Raw genomic sequence first — 22164 nt, 5'->3', positions numbered from 1 at the left:
TCCCTCGGCTCCTGAGCCCAGCCAACTACCTACACCTGCACCTCATCAGCCACCTCGTCAGCCTGCCACACCTGCCAGTAATCAACCTCATCCCAGCCTGTATTTCAACCCCGGTTCTCCACTCCATCCTCGCTTGATCGTCGTTGCTCCTTACCCGGTGCCACCTCTACGTCCAGGCTCTCATGTTCCTTGTTTTTTCGCATCGTCCCTGCATTTTGTCGCTCCAGTCTCTAACCCTGTCTTTCTGTCTGTTTTCCCTCCCAGGTTCACTCACCCTCGTCATCCGTTCAGTCGGCTGGGCTCATCCTCACCTCTCGGGCTTCCTCCACGGCGCCCTCCCGGCTCCTCCCTGCTCCTCGCCTCACCACCCGTGCCTCGCCCGCTCCTTGGTCCTCCGTGCCCGCGTCCCCTGGCGTCCACCTCTCCTCCCTCACCTCTTCCTTAGCCCCCCCGTGAACCCTCAATAAAACCTCCTTCACTCTGAGTGCTGCGTTTGGGTCCTTTCTGTCCCGTCCCCTAACATCCTAGTTCCATTGTATAGTTCCTTTGGTCGAAACACGTAAGTTATCTAGCTCATCTTTCAAAAATTGTTCGTTTAGCGTTAGATGCATTCAACAGCAGCCTCTCTTCTAGGCCACTGGATCATAGATCCTTATAGTTAGCTTTGGATAGAATTTAGAGTGCTGGTAAAGGGATAAACTTAGGGTTGGGTATTGTTTAAAATGACAGCTATTTCTTTTTCAAAAAGAAATACAGAAAAAATTTAAAATAAAAATATTGGGAAATTGCAGATCACTCCTCATCCTAATTAGGTCATCCTCAGAGGATAAATGACAGCTTGGGAATTTGTCACCTATTTGAATGAGAGAGGAGGAGTGAAAAAGTTTAGTTACCACATGAGTTGTGGAAATAGCAAATAAAAATGTACAGAGTGGTGTTAAATAATACCAGAACATGAAACCAACCAAAGTACTGGTTTGACAGAAGACGTTTCGATACAACTCGATACTGGGCTGTTTCGGTCGATACCTTAAAGGTATGGATACTCGATGCCCGTCTCTAGATAAACTACACATAAATATGCTACATTGAAAGTAGTTATGGCAGATTATGTGTACGATAGAATATGCATGCTTATCGTTTCTCCATCTCTTTGCATTACAGATGGATGAAAAAGATGCACATTCTAGAAGTACATATTTAATGATGTGCAGCTGTTTACATGTTGAGACTGTAATCTAAGGCTTTTTTAATATAATCCATTTAGGAAAAAATATCGTCCTGTTCTAAGTGTAGTTGATACAGGAAAGGGGTTTACTATTCAAATAATTTTCAAAATCAAAATATCAATATAAAATACATAAATATATAATATAATCATATAAGTCGCTTTTTTTCACTTTAATATCAAAATTCATATCTATTGGGCTCCAGTCGTAACTACGACAACCGCAAAGGTATTCAGCTGAAGGTCACCAGTTAACAGAGCCTCTCATTAAACCCAGTAACAGTAAGGAAGCCAGTTAATCAGAGCAAAAATAGTTCTAAAGCACAAACAAACACGCCCACCCTGCCACACAACCCTGCGGCTAATTGCCGCAACACCTGAGCTCACCTGTCTTCAGTCAGACCAAGTTCTCTGGTCAGAAACTCAAAGAGCTTGGCACTGTGCTCCTTGTTCTTGTCAGCAGTGTCAGTCACACCGATAGCAGACACTGACAGCATCACACACGGAGAGCAAGAGCCAGCTATCAGCATCGGCAACCCCGGCTTCACCACCACGTTCATCCTCTGAAAAACAACCACCATGAACATGAACGTTAGTGACGGTAAAGCAGGTAAATATGGATCAATAGGACCAAGAGGCAAGACTGAACAAAAGTACATGTTACATAATTTGAAAGCCATATCTATGAAACAAAAACAAAGTAGCACATCTCCCCATCCTGCCCAAGTACCCTTGAGCAACACACTGAACTAACCACGTGAGGGACTGAATGTTAATAAATCAGTTGATCTTGACTATCAAAATTCTAACGTGACAGAGCGAGAGGAGGTGCTGAGCGAATATATGCGCTGTGCGCAGCTCTGTAATCTAATATGATTTTAAATAGTAAAAAAATAAAATAAAATCGAGAATCAATATGTGGCGGTCAGCACTGATAATATGGCGGGCCGCCACAAATAAATCAATGTGTGGGAAACACTGGTTGCTGAAACCACAACCACACCAGTCTAGCTTGACGTGACCAAGTTAGCTTAGTTGGAGCTAAGCAAGTGGCAGCCTTTTGGTTTCCGGACTGAAGCCAAATCAGAAATGGCTAAAACTGCAATTCATCGTGTGGCCACTTGAGGCTGGCTCCAAAAGACCCCCGTGTTAAAATGCCCAACTTTACAGCAGAACAAAACATGTTTACAGCCTGGTACAAAAGATGGATTTAGTTTATAAAGCTAATTTTGCCCTTCATGACAACTGTGAGGGGGTGAATTTATTCATAACTCACCGGTTTAAATTACAATAAGCCTTAAATTTCTGCATTATTAGGGGCGTGGCCGCTTTCACTGACAAGTAGCTGCTGCTGCTGTCACTGCTAACCGTCTGTCCGCCATCTCTTAGCATCTAATACAGTCAGTCACAGAGCTCTACCCTGTTTCTTCATGGAGATAACAGACAAATAATGGCACGCTGTGCGATTTATTGGAGAGAGCGCAAACCTCCATGAAACCTGTGCTCCAGTTGGTGAGTGAAATTCTAGTATTTTATTTATGTGTAACAGTAATTAGCAGGTATGGGTACACAATGTTAGCTTGTTACCTCACTAGCCAATTTTTGTAATGCACATTCTGAAGTATCGCATTACAAAAGGTTGAAGGAAACTGCAAAATAATATAAAAAAAATCTTTAATTTTGCAAAAAAGTTTTTACTTGCTTCAGGTAGTTTTTGCCTTTGTCAAAAAACTGTTAATGTACTAAATGGGAGATGTTATGATGTAGCAAACTTGTAACTCACATCCTGTCGGCGTCTTGTCGGATATTCCCATAACGCGCAGAGACATGGCTGGTAGCAGTTTGCCCGTGTGAAACACATTCCTGAGGACCATTTTCCAGTATTCTAAGCTCAATGGCCAACAGTTCCATGTGGCTGGTTTTGTTTCCAGTTTGGAACCCATAGTCTTGTTCATGTGTAACGTCAACTACTGATGTAACTACGCTTGCCATAGCCTGGTTTATTCGCTCCAAACCAGCTGATGGAAACGCACCTATTCTGCATAATTTGTTGTTACCTCTGCGTTAGCTTCTTGGCTAAACCACCAGAGGTTGCATGGTTGGTAGCCTGTGGCCGTATCGTTACTAGCTTATACACTAGAGCTAAATTTACCTGAAACTATATAACGCTGAGATTGTGCGGACGTCACAGACTGCTTCAGAGCACTGAAAACACAGCTGCCCGATGGAGAGCTGCTAAGCTACGGGGAAGTGTAGAAGAAAGAGCCGGAAGCAGCGCTTCAGCTTTTAGACAAATAAAAACCCGTAGTCGGTCTGGATTATACTCTGACAACTCTGCCGTTTACCCGTGGGAGGAGCTCAGAGTTAACTGCTTTAATTAAATTAGCTTTAAACTTTAGTTTTGTGTTCTTGCACCATTTTTAAAGTCAAAATTCAATGCTTTTTAAGATCTAACAAGACCAACAAATATAAATTTCCATCCATCCATTGTCAACTGCTTATCCTGCATACAGGGTCGTGGGCAAATATAAATTTAAGACCCCAAAATTTGATGAAAGAAAAGAGATGCCATTAGATCACTTTTAATGAACGAGGCAATGCCAAATTTTATTTATTTTTCTTCAACACAGGTGAATTGGTAGCGTGTTGTGCTGCTCTCACTAAATACCAGTTAAGTTAGATTTGACATTACAGCAGCCAACTTTCGGCTAAACACTTATTCTTACAGTAATTCTGCCTAAGCACTCACAGTTCTTTCCATCTTTTAGTGACTGCTGTTTAATCTCAGTTGTTTTCAAAAGTTTTGGTAGCCAACGCTACCGTACTTTAGCTTAGCAGCTAGTGATGGCTTCTCCTTCTCCCTCTCTCTCTCCTACTTTCTCCTGCTCGGTGTGTCAGATGTTCAGTTACTCCTCTGCCTCCTTTAGCGGTAATGGTACGTGTAACAAGTGTAATTTATTTGTAGACATGGAGGCGAGACTCAGTGATTTAGAGGTCCGGCTCCACTAGGGCTGGGCGATATGGCCTAAAAATAAAATCTCTGATTTTATTTTTTTTAATTCAATTTACGATTTTTTCCGATTTCCCCCCCTACTTAAGGAAAGCAATAAGTACAAACGACAGACTACTTAAAGCAAATTTTGCTTTTATTTAATCAAAAGCAAGACAAATGTAACCCCCATTTCTGGGATGAAGTAGCACCATTTTCTAAAGCATTAACAATATATTAAAATCTGAGGAAAACTAGACAGTGACATTTTTCATTGTGTCTAGCCCAAACAATGCAACAACATACAGGGATACATGACATGAACATGCACATCTTACTCTTAGCAGAATTAAATTTTTCAAACCAAAAACAAAAAATATTCTCTTTTATTGCACTTTGCATAGAATTTTAAATAACAACCTAAAGAGGCAACACCTCTGTCTTGGGTAAAATAGTAATGTAAACAAAAATTTAGCAGAGTACAAAATGTGCAAAATAAATTACACATCAACTCCAACTGATAAAGTGCAAACTTTGCTTTAAAAAAAATATACCTAGCCATTTGTGTCCCTGAAAGTATGAACAGAAAAGAAAAATCACATTTTGACTGAGGTGCAGAACATGAGATATGTGCTTAAGTTGCTGTCAATAACATTTAAACATTTTTGGCAAGGAAAATCAGCCTGTCCACTGCCTCTGGCTTGAGGCAAGCTCTGCTGCATGTGACAACTCCTCCCCCACACTGAAAAGCCTCTCAGATGGGGCACTTGTTGCAGGAATACTGAGGTATTTCTTGGCCAGGTGACTGAGCCTTGAGAAGTTGAATTCGTTGCTCTTCCACCACTGCAGCGGATCGGTGTCAGGGTCTGCCTCTGGCAAGAGCAGATAGGTTGCCAGTTCAGTCTCTATTTTAGCTTCTTCCGACTGGTCAGAGGTTGGCAAAACAACACTCTTCTTGAAGAAGGTTGCTAAGGTCTTTTTCCTCTTGGGGTCTGGCTGAGGCCTTGCCTCTTCCTGGTCCACCTGCACAACTGGACCAGGCTGTGGTGTGCTTTTGTCAGTGGGGAAAGACAGAAGTTCACTGACAGCTCTTTTTTTTACTTGCTCCACCTTGTCTGGGTCGATGTAGGATGTCCGGAACCTTGGATCCATCAGAGAGGCCATGTCCAAGAGCTCATCCTTGACAGGATCACTGTATTTCTCAACAAGGTATCCCAGTATCTTCCTTTTTATTGTTTTGGTAAGCTCCGTGTCGTTGTCCTCAGGCAGCAAAAGACTGGTTTTGAACAGATGGATAACAGGCTTGATGTATGAGACACTGACATACATTTCCCCTGATAGCGCATCCGTAAAGTCTTGGAATCCTTTAACCGCCTTGTTTACTGACTCCAAAACCTCGATGTCTTGCCAAGATGGCACAAGATGGCGGCTTTTAACATCAGACCCCAGGACACGGGCTATAGCCTTCTCCTGTTCCAGGAATCGCTCGATTATCTTTTGGAGGGAGCCCCATCTGGTAGGCGATTCTGTTGTTAGCTGATGAGGGGGAAGGCCAAGCTCTGACTGAGCTACACCCAGCTCTCTTCTTTTCTTCCAGCTGTAGGAAAAAGCAGCGACTATTTTCTTGCAAACTCCAATTGCACGATCTATGGGGGGATCCTTAACACCATTCTCTGTTTGATAACGAATAAAACACAAAGACATACATCACTATTGGGGACTTTAATAAATATCAGTCTACATCCATCTAAAAATTATTTATTTTCTTCTGTATTTCAAAACTTTGTCATTCCAAAACTCAGACACTGCAGATACACAAATAGAATTTTGTTTACTATAGGCATATGTGCAGATGTGGAGAAATTTGAATCCATTTTTTAAAAATAATCTATTCTACTGTCTTTATGAATCAAATACAGATCAAATGGACATGTCATATTGAAACATCTTTTTTTTTTTGCTAGGCAGGCCTAATTAAAATATATATATTAATAAATCACGTACAGCACTTAAACTTTTTAAACGGTGGATGAACCGCAGTCAAGTAGTCAGACACTCGTCTTTTCGTAGTTGAGAAGATGTTGGGTTGGCTGACTGAAAAAAAAAAAAGACAAAAAAAGAAGAAACAACTCCTCTATTACTGCATGGCAGCAACTGTGTCCAGCGGGACTCACAGCAATCTAACCAAAACTTATCCATGCTGGACCCTCCTCTATTAGATTTTTTGCTTGTGTTGTTCTCCTAGGTGTAAGTCGCTTTGGAAAAAAACGTCTGCTAAATGACAATAGTAGTAGTAGTAGTATTACGAAAAGACGAGCGTCATCTAGCTTGACTGCGGTTTGGATGAGGATAATATATTATAATATAATAATATAATAGATAATATAATATGTGCTCTGTCAAAATTGAATATTTTATTTTACTTATTGTTAGACTTACCAATAGCGTTGTGTAGTTTGTGTCCAAAGCACTGGAGGTTTGGCCATCCGTTCACTCACAGGGCTTTAATCATATTGGTGCCGCTGTCAGTTGTCATGCAGCATAGACGATTCTCAGACAGGTTCCAGCAGTCGAGAGCGTCTCTCAGTCCCTTGGCAACAAGTTCACCGGTGTGGTCCTCAGGAAAGTATGACTTTTGGAGGGAAATACTCCGCAAATCCCACCCATTGTTAATGAAATGCACCGTTAAACTCATATAAGGTTGCATAGTCCGACTGGACCACAAGTTGGTTGTTGCCGAATAAAAGGACAGCTCCCCCAGTTCTCTGCTGACTTTCTCTCGTGTAATGTTGTACAGCTTGGGCAAGGCGACTTCACTGAAGTACTTGCGGCTGGGTAGCTCATATCTGGGGTCTAACGTTTTAATCAAATTAATAAACCCCGTCTTTTCCACGGTATATATGGGTACCATGTCTTTGGCTATATGCAAAGCGACCGCTTTGGTGATTGTTCTCCACCGTGCCCCTTTCCTGTCATATGCGGCGCCTTGTGCAAAGGATTCGGCTACAGTTAGCTGTTTTTTAGCTAAGGTTTGTTGGTCAGTGCGGCTTTGTTCATCGCGGAGAGACTGGCATTTTTCATATTCGGCTGGATGTCTCTGTTTCAGGTGTTGGAATAGGTTTGTGGTGCTGCTGCCTTTCACTGCGATAGGCTTTAGGCAAATGTTGCAGCGTGGTGTCTGTTGTTCCACATCTGTCGCAGCAAACCCATACCAGTTCCAAACAACAGATGACTTTATTCCTTTCTTGGGAACAAACTTCCCGCTCTCACCGGTAGCCATTTTGTCGCTTGCTGTTGCTGTTTAGTGTATGATGTTGTCGCTATGGGAAACGAACACTACGGAAACCCCGGGGAGCCAAAAATGTGCTATTACACAAAAACTCGATTTACTTATATTTTAAATCGCCCGCAACAAAAAATTCGAATTAATTCATTCAATTGATTTTTCGCCCAGGCCTAGGCTCCACACCTTGGTAGGTCTTTAGCTACTGTAGCTAGCCAGTCCCCGTTAGTCGGTGCGGACCACCCTGAGTTAGCCTGTGGTAGCCGTCCCCCGACATCTCCTGAGCAGCCAGGAAAGGGTGGCTGGGTGACTGTCCGAACGAGGAATAGGCGGAAGCATTCAAAGCCCACGGGTCACCACCAACCTGTTAATGTTTCTAACAGATTTTCCCCACTCAGCGACACATCCGCTGAGAAACCAACTCTGATCCTTGGCAGCTCCATTTTGAGAAACGTGTTAGCGAAGCCAGCGGCCATAGTTAAGTGCATCCCTGGGGCCAGAGCGGACGACATTGAGTCTTATTTGAAACTGCTGGCTAAGGATAAAAGTAAATACAGTAAGATTGTTATTCACGTCGGCGGTAATGACTCCCAGTTACGCCAATCGGAGGTCAATAAGATTAATAGACCTGGTCTGATTCAGAGAGACGGTATCCATCCCACTTGGGAAGGAGCAGCTCTCATTTCTAGAAATCTGGCCAAGTTTATTAGCGGACCAAATCCATGACAATCCAGAGTTGAGACCAGGAGGCAGAGTCGCAGTCCAACACACTTCTTTGCCCTTCTATTTCAGCAGTTACCCACCCAAAACCCTACGTTGTAGTTGCTGATAGTGCTGCAGGCTTGCTGCGAACGACACTCGACTCTGTAGCCCCTCTAAAAAAGAAAATAATAAAACAAAGACGGTTAGCTCCATGGTATAATACTGAAACTTGCAAATTAAAGCAAATATCGCGGAAACTTGAGCGGAATTTCCGTTCCACCAAACTGGAAAATTCTCGTTTAACTTGGCAAGATAGTCTTAAAACTTATAGGAAGGCCCTCCGTAATGCCAGAGCAGCGTACTACTCGTCATTAATAGAGGAAAATAGCACTGTAGCCAGGCTGAAAGAGAGTCACAGCTCAAGTGAGCCAAGTATTCCCATAGCTCTCAGTAGTTACACCATCATGAGTTTCTTTAATGATAAATTCTAACTATTAGAAACAAAATTCACCAAGACCTGCACTCACCTGGCACCGACTTATCTCTAAACTCAGGAACCTTAGAAACAGCTGTAAAACCAGATATACGTTTAGACTGCTTTGCTTCCCTCAATCTTTACCAACTAACTTCAATAATTTCTTCATCTAAACCATCAACCTGCCTCTTAGACCCCATCCCAACTAGGCTGCTTAAAGATGTTTTACCCTTAGTCAGCACCTCTATACTAGATATGATCAATCTATCTTTATCAACAGGCTATGTACCACAGTATTTTAAAGTAGCTGTAATTTAACCTCTTCTGAAAAAGCCCAACCTTGATCCAGATGTTTTAGCCAACTATAGACCTATATCTAACCTTCCATTTCTCTCTCTGATCCTTGAGAAAGCAGTCGTCAAACAGCTGTGTGACTTTCTACAGAGCAATAGTTTATTTGAGGATTTTCAGTCAGGATTTAGAGTTCATCATAGCACAGAGACAGCACTGGTGAAAATTACTAAGGACCTCCTAATTGCATCAGACAAAGGACTTGTCTCTGTACTGGTTTTATTAGATCTTAGCGCTGCTTTTGATACCATTGACCATCAGATCCTATTACAGAGACTGGAACATTTCATTGGCATTAAAGGAACCGCTCTAAGCTGGTTTAAGTCCTATTTATCAGATCGATTTCAGTTTGTACATGAGTCCTCCATGCATGCCAAAGTTAGTCATGGAGTTCCCACAAGGATCTGTGCTCGGACCAATCCTCTTCACTTTACATATGCTTCTTTTAGGCAATATTTTCAGGAAACACAAACATAAACTTTCATTGTTATGCAGATGATACTCAGTTATATCTATCGATCAAGCCAGATGAAACTCATCAGTTAGCTAAACTCAAGGATGTTAAAACCTGGATGACCTGTAATTTTCTAACGTTAAACTCAGACCCAGGCACCTCCGTGACGCATTATCTAAAGATATAGTTTCCCTTGATGGCATCGCCCTGGCCTCCAGCACCACTGTGAGTTATCATTGATCAGGACATGTCTCAAATTAAGTAAATTTCAAGGACCACCTTTTTTCACTTATGTAATATTGCAATAATCAGGAACATCCTGTCTAAAAATTATGCAGAAAAACTAGTCCATGCATTTGTTACTTCTAGGCTGGATTACTGGAATTCCTTATTATCAGGCTGCTCAAAAAAGTCTCTTCAGCTGATCCAGAATGCTGCAGCACGTGTTCTGACAGGAACCAGGAAAAGAGATCATATTTCTTTTACACCTGACATTAAAAGGCATTTTGGGTGATCAGATTGTGATCGGGTAGCACTTGACTACATGAAAGTAAATGTCACGCACCCGAGACGCATTGAGGACAGGTTGTAATCTGATCAGCAAAACGACCTCTGGAGGTGGTCAGGGACACCATGACCACATGGATGCAAATGCATTGTCTATCCACATACAACAAGTACTTGGGCAGAAATATGTACTGGTTGCAGTCCAATCCACAAGTCTGACAGTGCAGACAGGTGCCTAGATGGTTTGTCCATTCAGTGTTGTGCATAAACATGCTCAAACAGTGCCGATCATTGATCATGCTCATGTTTTTGGTGAACTAATTATTTCCGTTTCTACCTCAGATTTGTGAAGTGATGCACTGTTTGATCCCAGGCTGCTGTTTGGCATGTTCTGAGTATAAAGAAAAAGTGTAAAAGCACAATTAACCATCTGGTTTCTTCAACTTTCACTCAGGAGCAAAAATCAGCCTTTAAGCTTCTAATTATAAAAATAATGATTAAATAACGATTTGACATTTATGGTGAAGTTTTTATTGTTTAACCCTAACTCATGCACTGCTGTGCTTAACTCAATATAAACCACTAAAATAACAGAAAAGAGTAGCCTACACATTATAAAGAAAGGTAGCAAGAAAACGATTGGATCTCCCTCCAACCACTTTAATTTAAACTTGCGTTTCCCAATCTTGCAGCCACGTCTGACGATAATGAAATATGTCACACAGCCAGATGTCTGCAGCTAACGTAAACATAACGTAAAAGTTAGGCTATATTAATGACAGGGTCTCGCATTGTCAAATACAAAAAAAATCTAATAAAAAATAATCACATAAATACAAGCTAATTAGGCGTTTTAGGCAACTGTGCGTGACAATTTTTCCACCAGCGTTAAACACAACATCGGCAAATTTAATACCTACAGCAAATTTACGGTAAATTTATGACAATTTAAGAACTTAAATTCCCTGATTTTATTTTAAGACCTTTTAAGACTTTTTAAAGGACTCATGGGAAGCCTGTACAATGTTGATTTATCTTCACCTGAGCTTCTCACCAGCGAGCGTGCATTTCCTGTTTCACTGTTGTTGTTAGCGTAGGTTTGCTCTGTTGGACTTCTACTTCGTATTCATATGAAGACTGGACAAAACTGGACATTGCTTGGAGAAAAGAAAGCGAGGAAGTTTAATTACCTGGTGAGTTCAGAAAATACGTGTCTGTAACTTTATTCCAGCTATTGTTGTAAATTACTGTGAACAAGTTAGCATAACATAGCCCTGTGCGATCCGAACTCCATTCAGAAAACAAACATAAAAAATTGTTTTCCTGCTGACTTGCTGACAGACCTGACAAAGCAATAATTCACATGTTTAACAAATCGGTATCATATTGTAGTTATTTCAGCATCAGTTTGATATATTTATTGCAATTAAATCACAGCAAAAGGTTTACTTTGGGTTCATACAGCTGTAGTGATCGCGGGTTGTGTTTATTCACGTTATCGCGTTGTGTGTTCAGCGATGAAACCCCCACAAGGAAAGCGTTGCGAGGATTAAATTCAGGTGGTTAGCTGAACATGCTGCATGCAAGTGTAACTTAACGTTACTATAACTCCTATGCCCTTAAAAACTAAAGGGGGTGAACATGGAACATGGTGGAAAAACTAATGTAGCCTATAATTAATTGCGTCGACTCGGCACAATTACACTCCACCCAGCTGATGTGACACCAGCGGACGCTGTGACAGGAATCAAGCAAGCCCGCTGTCGCACAGTGAGTGTCAGACAGTGATCGCGTAACGTAGCTGGAAGAGTTTTGCGATTTAAAAATGTATAATCTAAAACACAGCCTTGCTCTGTTGGGAATGTGAGCTGCACAAAGCTGCTGAATTTACCATGTGGTGAAGTGTTTTCAGTTAGTCTCGTTTTGCACAGGTCTCTTCAATCTGCAGAGCAATTTATAACTTAACTAACATTATGTGCACGGGGCGAGCCAGCGAAAGAGAGATTATTGTTATTATTTATTCTCCTGCAAATTAGCGGGAGAATAAGATGATCCAGCTGTAGCTCTGTGTCTGTCCTCTCTGCTCCACCTGAAGCTGTGAGCTGCACTTTATCAGAGGCGCTGAAATTAACTTGTGTGGATTTGTGGTGAAGTTCATCACCTGATAGGCAGAGGAGGCATTATACATATTTCATTTCAAAATCTATGTTCCCCCCCCTCTTTCCTGATGTAAACTTTTATTTCACATTGCCTTCCTGGCTCAGGCGATTTCAGAGCTGGCTCATATAGGAGGCGGTTTACTAAGAGACCAGTCAAACATAAGTCGCGGACAGAATGTAGCCTATAGAAATGTTGAGGGAGAAAAAAAGAAGTTGCTCGAGGCCTGTGCAGCAAAGTGCATCAATATTACAGACTTTTCTTTTGTGCTGCTGTTACTTCTAGCTGAAGGCAGCAGTGATGATGCCTGCAGCACAATATCTAACGTAGGACTACTTTTAATTTCGCTACATTTTCCATTCATACCTTTTATAACTTAACCAGTCTATAATCTGCATTTTGCTTCATTAACCGAAATGAGCTCATCCAGGCTGTGCGCGCAGTCACACAGTAAAGCGCGCAGATGCTTGTCACAGTCACAGAGCTGGGCAGATGCAAACATTTAGAAAATCAGGCAAAAATCTTTTCAGTTTAAGGCTTTATGTTCTACTAATACAACTGAAATCCAGTGAGCGCGCGCCACGGCACTGGTGGCCGTGTTGGAAAGCAACCTGCGTTGCTCTTTAACAAGCCGGCAAGTGAAACACTTTCCATTAACGGCGCATTAAAAGCGTCTTTAGTCTCTGCAGAGCAAATGAAGACTACACACTGTAAGATCTATGTCAGATGATCACGGTTGTTGAACAGAGCATCGCTTTGGACATTAGCCTGTTTCTTTTCTTTAATACACTAACTATTTAACTAACCATTTGTTTTATAGTGATATAAGTCCATAAACAGAATGTTGCTGGTGAAACTGATCTTTCATTCAGCAGCTACCAGCTGTTATTTATTTTTCAGATGCACAGAGAGAGAATATGGTGGTTAAAACAGTCCTGTTGGGCTTTACGCATGACGCACAGCTTCCTCTGTATGTAGGTTTACCTGCTTCAACAATGAGCTGCTCTCATGTTACTGCCACAATAATTCTTAGCGCTGTGAAGATTACTTAGATGCTTCAGGAATAATCAGATTGTATTGTCAGCCTGTGCTACTGCAAAGCAAGCGGTTTGGTTGGCTACATGTCCATAATAAAAGGCACAGGCAACAAAAGTTGGCTGGGCAGCAAAAGTGATATTTTACAGTGAACTTATAAACACCTTCATGGAGATTTAAAAAGGAAAATAATTGTAGAAATAGATAAATTAATAATAAATTACAGATAATCAGCTTCTTCATTGAATTTGCAGGAATATTTAAATGGGCTACTTAAAAAAGTAAACTCATCAAGTTGCCTAGTCTAATGCAATAGACGGTGCATTTTTACTTTTTTTAGCCTATCTTGACCTTTCCTCATGTGAACACAAGGGGCTGTGATCCTGCACAACCAAACATACAAGAATTAAATCCCCACACTACCATGCATAGTAGTGGTGCAACGGGTTGCAGAATCCATGGTATGGATCCCTTCCACACGGAGCGGCACGCAGGTGGACCGCGGATTGATTGCAAAGTTTATGATGATTTATCCTGTTTGACCTCTCAATATATCCTTTATTCTGGAAATGTCAGAGAACCCAGTTAGATTCTGAATGTGCAGAACTTTGAACATGAGCAGAAAACCTGCTGAAACACAGAAGCTATTAAAGTCCAGGAGTTTATAACTGAATTAAAATGATTTAATTTATTATTGATGAGGTAAAAAGGTGGCACATGTGTGTGTTGATTCAGCAGTGATGATATCAAAAGTTGATCTACAGGAGAAACATATCTGAAAGCTACCCAGAATGCCTGAAAGCTGCTCTGCATTATATTCTGTTACAGTTTTAGATTTTAAATCGTTTTATTATACCTTTATTAAATCAGAAAAACTCTTTTTCCAAGTGTGTCCTGGCCAAGGCAGGCAGTAGTACAATTGCACATTTAAGATGGGAATAAATAATCACTTACAAGGTCATAAAATATCAAAATGTTCTTAAATATTCACCACAATTCTGTAACATAAATAATTCCACAATAAACTGATGCAGAAAAGGCACAAATTGGTGCAGAAAAACACCAGAATGCAGGAAATTAAGTGTTTAACACTCACAATTTTCTGGGGGACTACCCCAGACCTCCCTGTTCATACTGTCGCAGTTCTGTTCTTATATTATTATAATTAGATGCATGACATTACAATTTAGCAACATCAAAATGAGACAGTTACAGTGATGTGCGGTCAGGGTAGGCAGGGTAGGCAGTGCCTCACCAAAGGAAATGTTGAAATTACATGAGAGATTAATACATTCACCACATTATAAATTGCATTTATTATAATTCAAATATTATTTTTTGTAAAAGAAATTCTCAGGAATACACATACTCCAGTAAAGTGGTCAGAATATTCGTTTTAAAAGTTTAATATACTCCTTTTCACATTGTTTGCTCCTAAAAACTGCTGTTTCATGCAGGAAACTCAAGGCCATGGCCACTGAGGCAGAGGTTAGCAGTGCCTCTACAGTTTGGTCCATAGAATGTAATTTAGGTAGCTTTGGGCATGCGCAGTCAGTTCTTACGCCGTCTTGAATTACGAACGTTGAGGCAGAGACCGAACCTGCCTCATGTCACGTGATATCCACTCGCTCTCAGTCACTCCGCGCTTCCCGATAGCATCTAGCGCCTAGCGTTGGCTAGCAGCGGATAGCTCAACGGCCGAACATGGATATTCATTACTTAAAAGGATTTTCAACATTGTCTTATGATGAAAAAAGAGCTGTGGTCGCTAACGGGAAACCATCACCTGCCCTACAGGATCTTACCCAGCAGAAGGGACAAAAGATAACACGAACCTTTCAAACAGAGTGGTATCAAAATAAGGACTGGCTGTGTGGCTGCAGCCAGACTAGCAAGCTTTTCTGTTTTCCATGCCTTCTGTTTTCCTCCAGCACCGACAGTGTGTGGGTAAAAGCGGGATATAGTGACCTTAACAATCTACCAAGAGCTCTTCTGAAGCATGAAAAATCTACAGCCCATGTCCATTCACAGATTGCCTTGAAAACCTTCGGCAAAAGTCGCATTGACATGGCCCTGGATGAGCAGCACAGGCCTCAGATAAGCGTGCACAATGCAAAGGTAAAGGAAAACAGGGAGATATTAAAAAGCCTCATAGATGGCTTTTCGGGGAAACTATGAGAGCAGTACCTCTGTCAACTCAAGGAAATTACGTTGAACGGTTACATGTGTTGGCAGAAAAAGATGACAAGTTGGCTGCGCACTTAAGCTCATCAAATGTGTTTGCTGGCACATCAAATCGGATTCAGAATGACTTAATTGAAGCCACTGCTGAGGTTATCAGAAGCCATATAAAAAATGACATTCAAGCAACATCCTTTGTTGCAGTGGAAGTGGACGAGACCACAGACATTACAAATAAGGCTCAAATATCAGCAGTGATGAGATATGTCAACAGTGCAAGTGAAGTAAAAGAAGCTTTTTGGGCTTTGATGACGTGAGTAATGACAGAAGTGCACAGGGAATATCAGAGTATGTATTAGATGTATTAGAAAAGTATAACTGTTGAAAAGTTGATCGCACAAACCTATGACGGAGCTGCAGTGATGGCCTCAGAGCTTAACAGAGTACAGGCAAAAATCAAAGAGAGAGTACCCGAAGCCTTATTTACGCATTGCTATGCGCATAAATTTAATCTAATGCTTTCACAATCAGCAAAATCCATTCCGGAGTGTAAAGTTTTTTTCAAGACTGTTGAAGGGCTAGCATCATTTTTCAGCAAGTCTACCAAGCGCACACATTTACTGGATGAAATTGTGAAATGTCGTATCCCTAAAGCATCATCTGTCAGGCGGAATTCAAAATTCTAGGTTGGTACAAACTATCCTCCAACACCTACCAGATCTCCGCCAAGTGTTCCAGAAGATGATGGAGAACTCAGATGACTGGGATGGAGAGACCCTCGCTATGGCCTCAGGATTTGATCTGTGGGTCTCAAAAGCATCCACCTGTTTTCTCCTGATGGTATACGATGGCATATTCAATCTGACTGACACGCTTTTTCATCACCTTCAAAACAAGGCAATGGACATTAGCCTATGCTCTGTGCGCATCAGAGACACTTTGCGTGTATTGAACAATCAGCGAGAGCAGTTTGACAGTTTTTTATGATCACTTTGAAGAGAAAAGTAACGATCTAAAACTGATCAATAAGGAGACACGCCACCAGACGTCTGTTAGAGATGAGAGGAAAAGATTATGCTACAGTGTTCATGACAACATCACTGTACAAATGAGAACCAGATTTGACCACTGGGAGGAGCTGAATTTCCTTGGCTTAGTTGACTGCAAAAAATTTGCAGAAATGTCAGATAAATTTGATGATCAAAGATTAGAGAGCCTGTCCACATATGCAAAATTCTTTGATCTGATCAGATTAAAGTCTGATTTGGTGGGCCTATACTGTTCACAAACGGTCCAAGGAATGACTCCTGTGCAGCTGCTTACTTTTTTGACCGACCATGACCTACAGGAGACTGTAGCTGAGGCCACAAAACTTTTGAAGCTGGTCTTAACTATACCATCTACTACCGCATCTGTGGAGAGGAGCTTTTCTGCTTTAAAGCGTATTAAAACCCACCGCCGTAACAGAATGGAGCAGAACAGACTCTCCTCCTTGGCTCTTATTTCCACTGAAAAGGAGAGACTCATGAAAATGTGGAATACCCAACTTTTACAACAAAGTAATTGACATCTTTGTCCAGAGGGATAGACGCATGGACTTCGTCTACAAATTAAAGTAAGCACCCCCTTTAAAACATAAATTATTAATTTATTTATTATTTTTAAACTGTTATATTGGCTTGTATGTGTTGTATGATAGTGTGCTATATTATAAGCCTGCTGTGCGCAGACACCAAAATGCTCTCTCTTTCATACCCTGGTGCGCCGTCACCTCTGCCACATTTGTACGTCTGTCTGTGCGATAGTGCATTTTGTAAGGGTTAAAATGCTGTTTTGTAGTTGTCTTTTTTTAATCCTAGTGCGCCGTTGCTAGACGCTCACTGCGCGTCGGTCTGTGCAAGCGCAGTTTGTAGGAGCGAATAGGCTGTTTTGTACTTTAAAGCTGTACTGCTAACACAATGTTTTCTGACTGTAGCCTATTCAAATCCTGGCTGCGCGTGTTTGCACAGTTTGTGGTGAATAGACTGCGTGTCGGTTCGCTGACACCGCGCCCCCTCTCTCTCTTACTGTGTCCCGCACAGAAACATTTGTTTGTTGTGTAAGTCATAAGATAGATGTGTCCATTAATTTGATCATTACATTTTATTGTGCATTGACTTCGCTGTATGCCCTAGGCAGTGACAGACAGTGATGATGAAAATAGGCTGCTGCATTTAGTGAATATAGGCATATAGGTCACAGCCTACCCATGAAAAAATTTCACCGCACGTTACTGGACAGTTAATAGTGTTGGTCTGAGTTTTGTTGTGCCATATAAGTAGAGGATGTTTACTGTTGCTTTACAGACTTAACTTTGGGGTGGGGGGGTCAATTATTATGTGAAGATATGAAGTTTTATGGGCTGGGCTAAGCCCCCATTGTTTCAAGGTCCTAAAAACGCCCCTGCTGGGTACTATCACTCACGTGCACTGCAGCAGGATAGGACTCATAGGACGTGAGGCAGTTTTGAATGTCATCAGTGTTTGCATTTTGTGCTTCTATTATGATTAAGTAGGCTACATAGTTAAATCATTTCGTTTTGTGTCCGTTTTAACCGTGTTTATTGTTGTTTTATGACCGGGTGTCTCCATTTTATTTTGAAAATTGACCGGATTCTCTCTGCCATTCTGTGCCTGACTTCCATCCTGGTTCGAACCAGGAGCACAAAAAGGACAAATTAATAAGAAGTAAATAACGTGGGGCAGGCTGCACGCTCCGCTGCTGAGACGCTTCTGACGCTTCCAGTGGCCAGTGGTGTTATGCCGCGTTTTGCCTGCCTGCGAGAATTGCATGCACCTCCAAATACTGCGTTTAAACGCTATACTATTCTCCGTGGGGTTCATCAATGGTGATAAATGATTCGAAGTATATATTTTATGAAAGTCTTAATTTTTAATAAACTTAGTAGAAGTACCATTCCTTGAGATTCAGTAAATATGTGGTGATAACCGCGTTTGATCAATGAGCACAGCAAAGTGTCTGAAAAGGACCTAAAAAGGTGGATGCATAATCCGGCAGAACAGATTTGTAGGCTACCTGCCGGATTTGCATTCACTTCTTTTCTCAGCATAAATGACCGTAATCACTCGCGACGTGCATGCAATTCTCGGCAGGCAGGCAGAATTGGGCACAACACCTTGGGCTATGGACGTATTAAAACCGTGGCACAGCCGTAACGTGCCGTAGCCGGATTCCCGGCGTAAGGGTGATGTTAGTACTCACTTCCTCGGGTTTTCCCAGAGCAGCGGCGGCGCTGGAGCACAGCTTCTTCAGAAAGTCCTCAGAGAAGGAGCTGATAGGTAAATTACTCTGTAAGTCGATGAAAGGCATCTTAAGGACTACTGGAATCTAGTGTGCCGACAGCTCTGTGTGGAGACTAGGACGAAAGGCCACTGACGGCAAACGTATCCTAATAATTCTACTTCTTCTTTTCGTTTTATGGCAGATTGCAACCATGACTTTTAAAGGAGCATACCGCCACCTACTGTATCGGAGTATGTAACATGAACTATGTTCGTTGGGACTACTTTATATCATAAAAAAAGATAATAATATTAAAAATATAATTATAAAAATCAACAAATCAAAACAAACAAAAAACCTATATTTTTCAGATATTGTACTACTGCTTTCTGTGTATCCTTTACACTATCTCCTGTTGTGCCTACTAAACCTTCAAGGTTCCACTTCCTTCCTGCCTGACTTATCTTTTGATTTAGCCTCATCCTCTCATCCCTGTATTTCCTACAACGTAATAGTACATGTTCTACATCAAACCTAGATCAAACCTTAGCCTGGTTAAAACGCTCTCCTCTCTTCTGTTACTTCTATTCACACCATGAGCATTAATAGATTTTTGTAAGCTGTACTATTTCCTTCCACTTTTATCCACATCCCACCTGTCCTGCCATTTCTTCATCATTTCGTTTTAGATTATCGCCTTAGCTTCTCTATTTCCAAGGGGTATATTTATGGCATTGTTCATCCGTGTTGATTTTTTAGCTATTTTGTTAGCTATTTTGTCTGCTCTCTCATTCCCTTTTATACCTACGTGGGCAGGTACCCAGCATCTTTCTATAGTGTCTGTAGTCTAAATAAACTTTGTTGGATTTCTAGCATTAGATCTTCTCTATTAGATTTCATATTTTGAATACTATAAAGGGCTGCTACAGAATCAACACAACACACCACTCTGTCTGGTTTTACTTCCTCAACCCACTGCAGTCCTATAATAATCGGCATCATCTCTGCCGTGTACTTTGAAGCCTGATCAGTTAATCATAATACATTCATTGTTGGTATATATATTCCTACCTTGTCCTCTTCATCTTTAGATCCATCTGTATATATCTAAGTAAGTGTAATATTTGCTCCTTATGTACTGACTTGCCAAACTCAACCTGGATTGCTTTAATTGTTGTTAATCTCATTACACCAGCACAAATCCTCAGTGCTTTGTTAGTAACTCTATCCAACTTCAATAATGTTCTGTGTTTTAGCTGTTGCTCCATATGTATAGCATCCATAATCTATTGTTGACCTCATTAGAGCCCTGTAAATATACATTGCTGATTGTTTATTTGCTCCCCAGTCTTTCAGGCGGTAGAGCGGGTTGCCTGTTAATCGGAAAGTCAGCGGTTCAATCCCCGGCTCCTCCAGGCTGCATATCGAAGTGTCCTTGGGCAAGACACTTTGCCTCTGGTGGCTGTTCCACCAGTGTATGAATGAATGTTAGTTTCTGGTGAGGCTCAGTGAATGAATGGTGAATGCAGATGTAGTGTAAAAGTGCTTTGAGTGGTTGAAAAGGCTATACAAGTACGGAGTTTTCAATGTTTATTGTCCCATGAAACAGGAAGTTGTTGTAACTTCAGTCTACATGCTCACATCTACACCAAACTTTGCATGTTTGATAACACATCTAAAAGCCAAAATTCACCTATAGTCACAGCGCCACCTGGCAACAGGAAGTGACTACATTTATGCTGTGATGAACCACTTCTTGCACGTTGGCTATATGTACATCAAAACTATCTCAGAAAACTCTTAACACATTGATGTTGTTATGTTGTAAAGCCTGTAAGTTTTCTTTCAATGACGTGTCCTTGGTAGGATGGCGAATTTCCATGCTTCACCGTGAAACAGGAAGCCAGTGCTTCTCTTGATGTGTCGGGGAGTGAAGTTCACTCACTGCACAGCCTCTCTGGCTTCTGTCACACAGGTTTATACAATATAAGACCAAAGCAGGGCAAGTCTGAAATTTGGAGAACTTCTCAGTTGTTACTGACAAAAATAAATGCAATGGTCTGTCGATTATTCTGAACGTTTAGCATAGCCCAAACATTTGTGTCCTTTTTTTACTCTGCAAGTCACAATGTTTGCGGGTGCGGGCGGGAGTGGACACATGTTCTGGTAGCGGGCAGTAATGGTCGCAAAATTAGCGGAAGCAGGATTAAGAAAACAGTCGTGCAGGTCTCTAACGATTCTTAGATTATATTATTGTTGTAGCCACTTCTTTATTTTATTATTTTTACTTTTTGTTTTGTTTTTGGCTGTTTACGGCTGGGTCCCATCTTTATTCTCCACATCAAATAAATATATAATTGCACATAACTGCCACTCTCTAATAAACCGGCCCACTCCTCACGTTCTGGGAGCGGTTTAGAAAACGAACATGGCCACTTTGGGCTGGCTCCCTTCTAAGGGGTCTAAGAGCAACCCAAAATAGGACCAACATCGGACAAAATAAAACAAAAAAACATACAAACCTTTAAAAGATAAAAGGAGTAAAAAAGTATTTTTTGTATTATTAATAATAAAAATTGTATATCTCTCTCTCTCAAGATCAAGTAATTTTTTTGACTACTGTTGTTATTGATGTCATTTACTTTATTTTTTTCCCCCCTTTCTCATGTCTTGTTCCCAGTCTATCGTCCTGTCAATGTTGTGTATTTTGTCTCGCAATAATAAAAAATAAAATAAATATAAAACATGAATAAAAAGACAGCACATGCTGACAGAATGTGTAAGTAGATAGCAGCTATTTATTAAAGGTTTATCACTGTACATTACCATTGTCATCAACCAACAAATGCTTACTGCCGGAAGTTATGTGTTGTCTACAGTGTGTTTAATTACTGAAATGTCTGTCATGACAGGCAACACTTATCCTTCACACCAGTGAGGTCATACCTACAGAAAAACAGAAGGAAGACGTCAACATTATAACTACTAAAATAATTTATGTTTTCAATACAAGCAAGCAGTTGCTGTAGCTCCTTATGAAAAGTTTCCAAATCAAAAGTCATAAAACTGTAAAAAGTTCAAAGTGTGGTATACCAGGATAGCAACAATGTAGTTAGAGAGTGTTACAAGAAGCGTACATGAAGAAGATTATAGAAATCTTGTTGTTAGGCACTTGCGGCTTACTTTGAGCTGCGATCTAACCAGCATTCACCAGACTCACCGTGGGAGTACTTGCACTGTTTGAGGGCCTCGTTGAAGCCCTCACATAAACTCAGGTCAGTCTGGTTGGTGGCACAGTCCAGGAACTGCTTGACCTCAAAGTGACAGGGGCCTGGCTGGGCTGGAGCAGGCCGGGGGGGCTCCTGGAATGATTCCAGCAAGGAAAGAAACACATTGAGTTCAAATATCATATTTAACAAGCTGCTAGAAAGTTTTTATATGGCATTGGTGATTGAGGTCAGTCTTGACAGGCAGGTTTTGATTTAAAGCAACAGTCTGGGTGTTATTTTGAATCAACAAG

The 22164-nt window shown here is 41.1% G+C and overlaps 3 protein-coding genes, 1 long non-coding RNA gene and 1 pseudogene across 4 annotated transcripts in view; 2 read left to right on the top strand and 3 right to left on the bottom strand.

Moving 5' to 3' along the window:
• LOC119914429 (D-dopachrome decarboxylase-A-like) overlaps positions 1 to 18821 on the bottom strand; it is a 29090-nt gene extending 10269 nt beyond the window's left edge. The window contains exons 1-2 of the mRNA XM_038733731.1: positions 18624 to 18821; positions 1616 to 1791 (exon numbers count right to left, since the gene is read on the bottom strand). Coding sequence (XP_038589659.1) covers positions 1616 to 1791; positions 18624 to 18731 — 284 coding nt within the window. The 5' untranslated portion in view covers positions 18732 to 18821. The remainder of the gene's footprint in view (positions 1 to 1615; positions 1792 to 18623) is intronic.
• Positions 1 to 22164, top strand: part of LOC119914378 — a 267025-nt pseudogene that overhangs the window by 207279 nt on the left and 37582 nt on the right.
• On the top strand, positions 45 to 436 carry LOC119914438. The gene is made up of 2 exons (XR_005446779.1): positions 45 to 184; positions 265 to 436. It is a non-coding gene; the product is annotated as an uncharacterized LOC119914438 (long non-coding RNA).
• Positions 4357 to 7361, bottom strand: LOC119914399 (zinc finger BED domain-containing protein 4-like). Its single transcript, XM_038733702.1, has 2 exons — positions 6657 to 7361; positions 4357 to 5890 (listed from the first exon to the last, which is right to left on the bottom strand). Exon 2 carries the CDS (start codon positions 5544 to 5546, stop codon positions 4896 to 4898), a length of 651 nt encoding a protein of 216 aa, XP_038589630.1. The 5' UTR covers positions 5547 to 5890; positions 6657 to 7361; the 3' UTR covers positions 4357 to 4895.
• LOC119914417 (coiled-coil-helix-coiled-coil-helix domain-containing protein 10, mitochondrial-like) lies at positions 21418 to 22006 on the bottom strand (the record flags this gene model as incomplete). The annotated part of the gene is given in 2 exon segments (XM_038733721.1): positions 21418 to 21590; positions 21865 to 22006. Coding segments are annotated over 2 exon segments (162 nt in total), but the record flags the coding sequence as incomplete, so codon positions are not given.

Source organism: Micropterus salmoides, unplaced genomic scaffold (assembly GCF_014851395.1).
Source record: "Micropterus salmoides isolate LMB-PRFRI ecotype aquatic unplaced genomic scaffold, ASM1485139v1 Ms_hic_scaffold_1, whole genome shotgun sequence".
NCBI classification, from domain to species: domain Eukaryota; kingdom Metazoa; phylum Chordata; class Actinopteri; order Centrarchiformes; family Centrarchidae; genus Micropterus; species Micropterus salmoides.
Note: the sequence above shows the minus strand (reverse complement) of the source record. Positions and strands in the feature narration are given on the sequence as shown.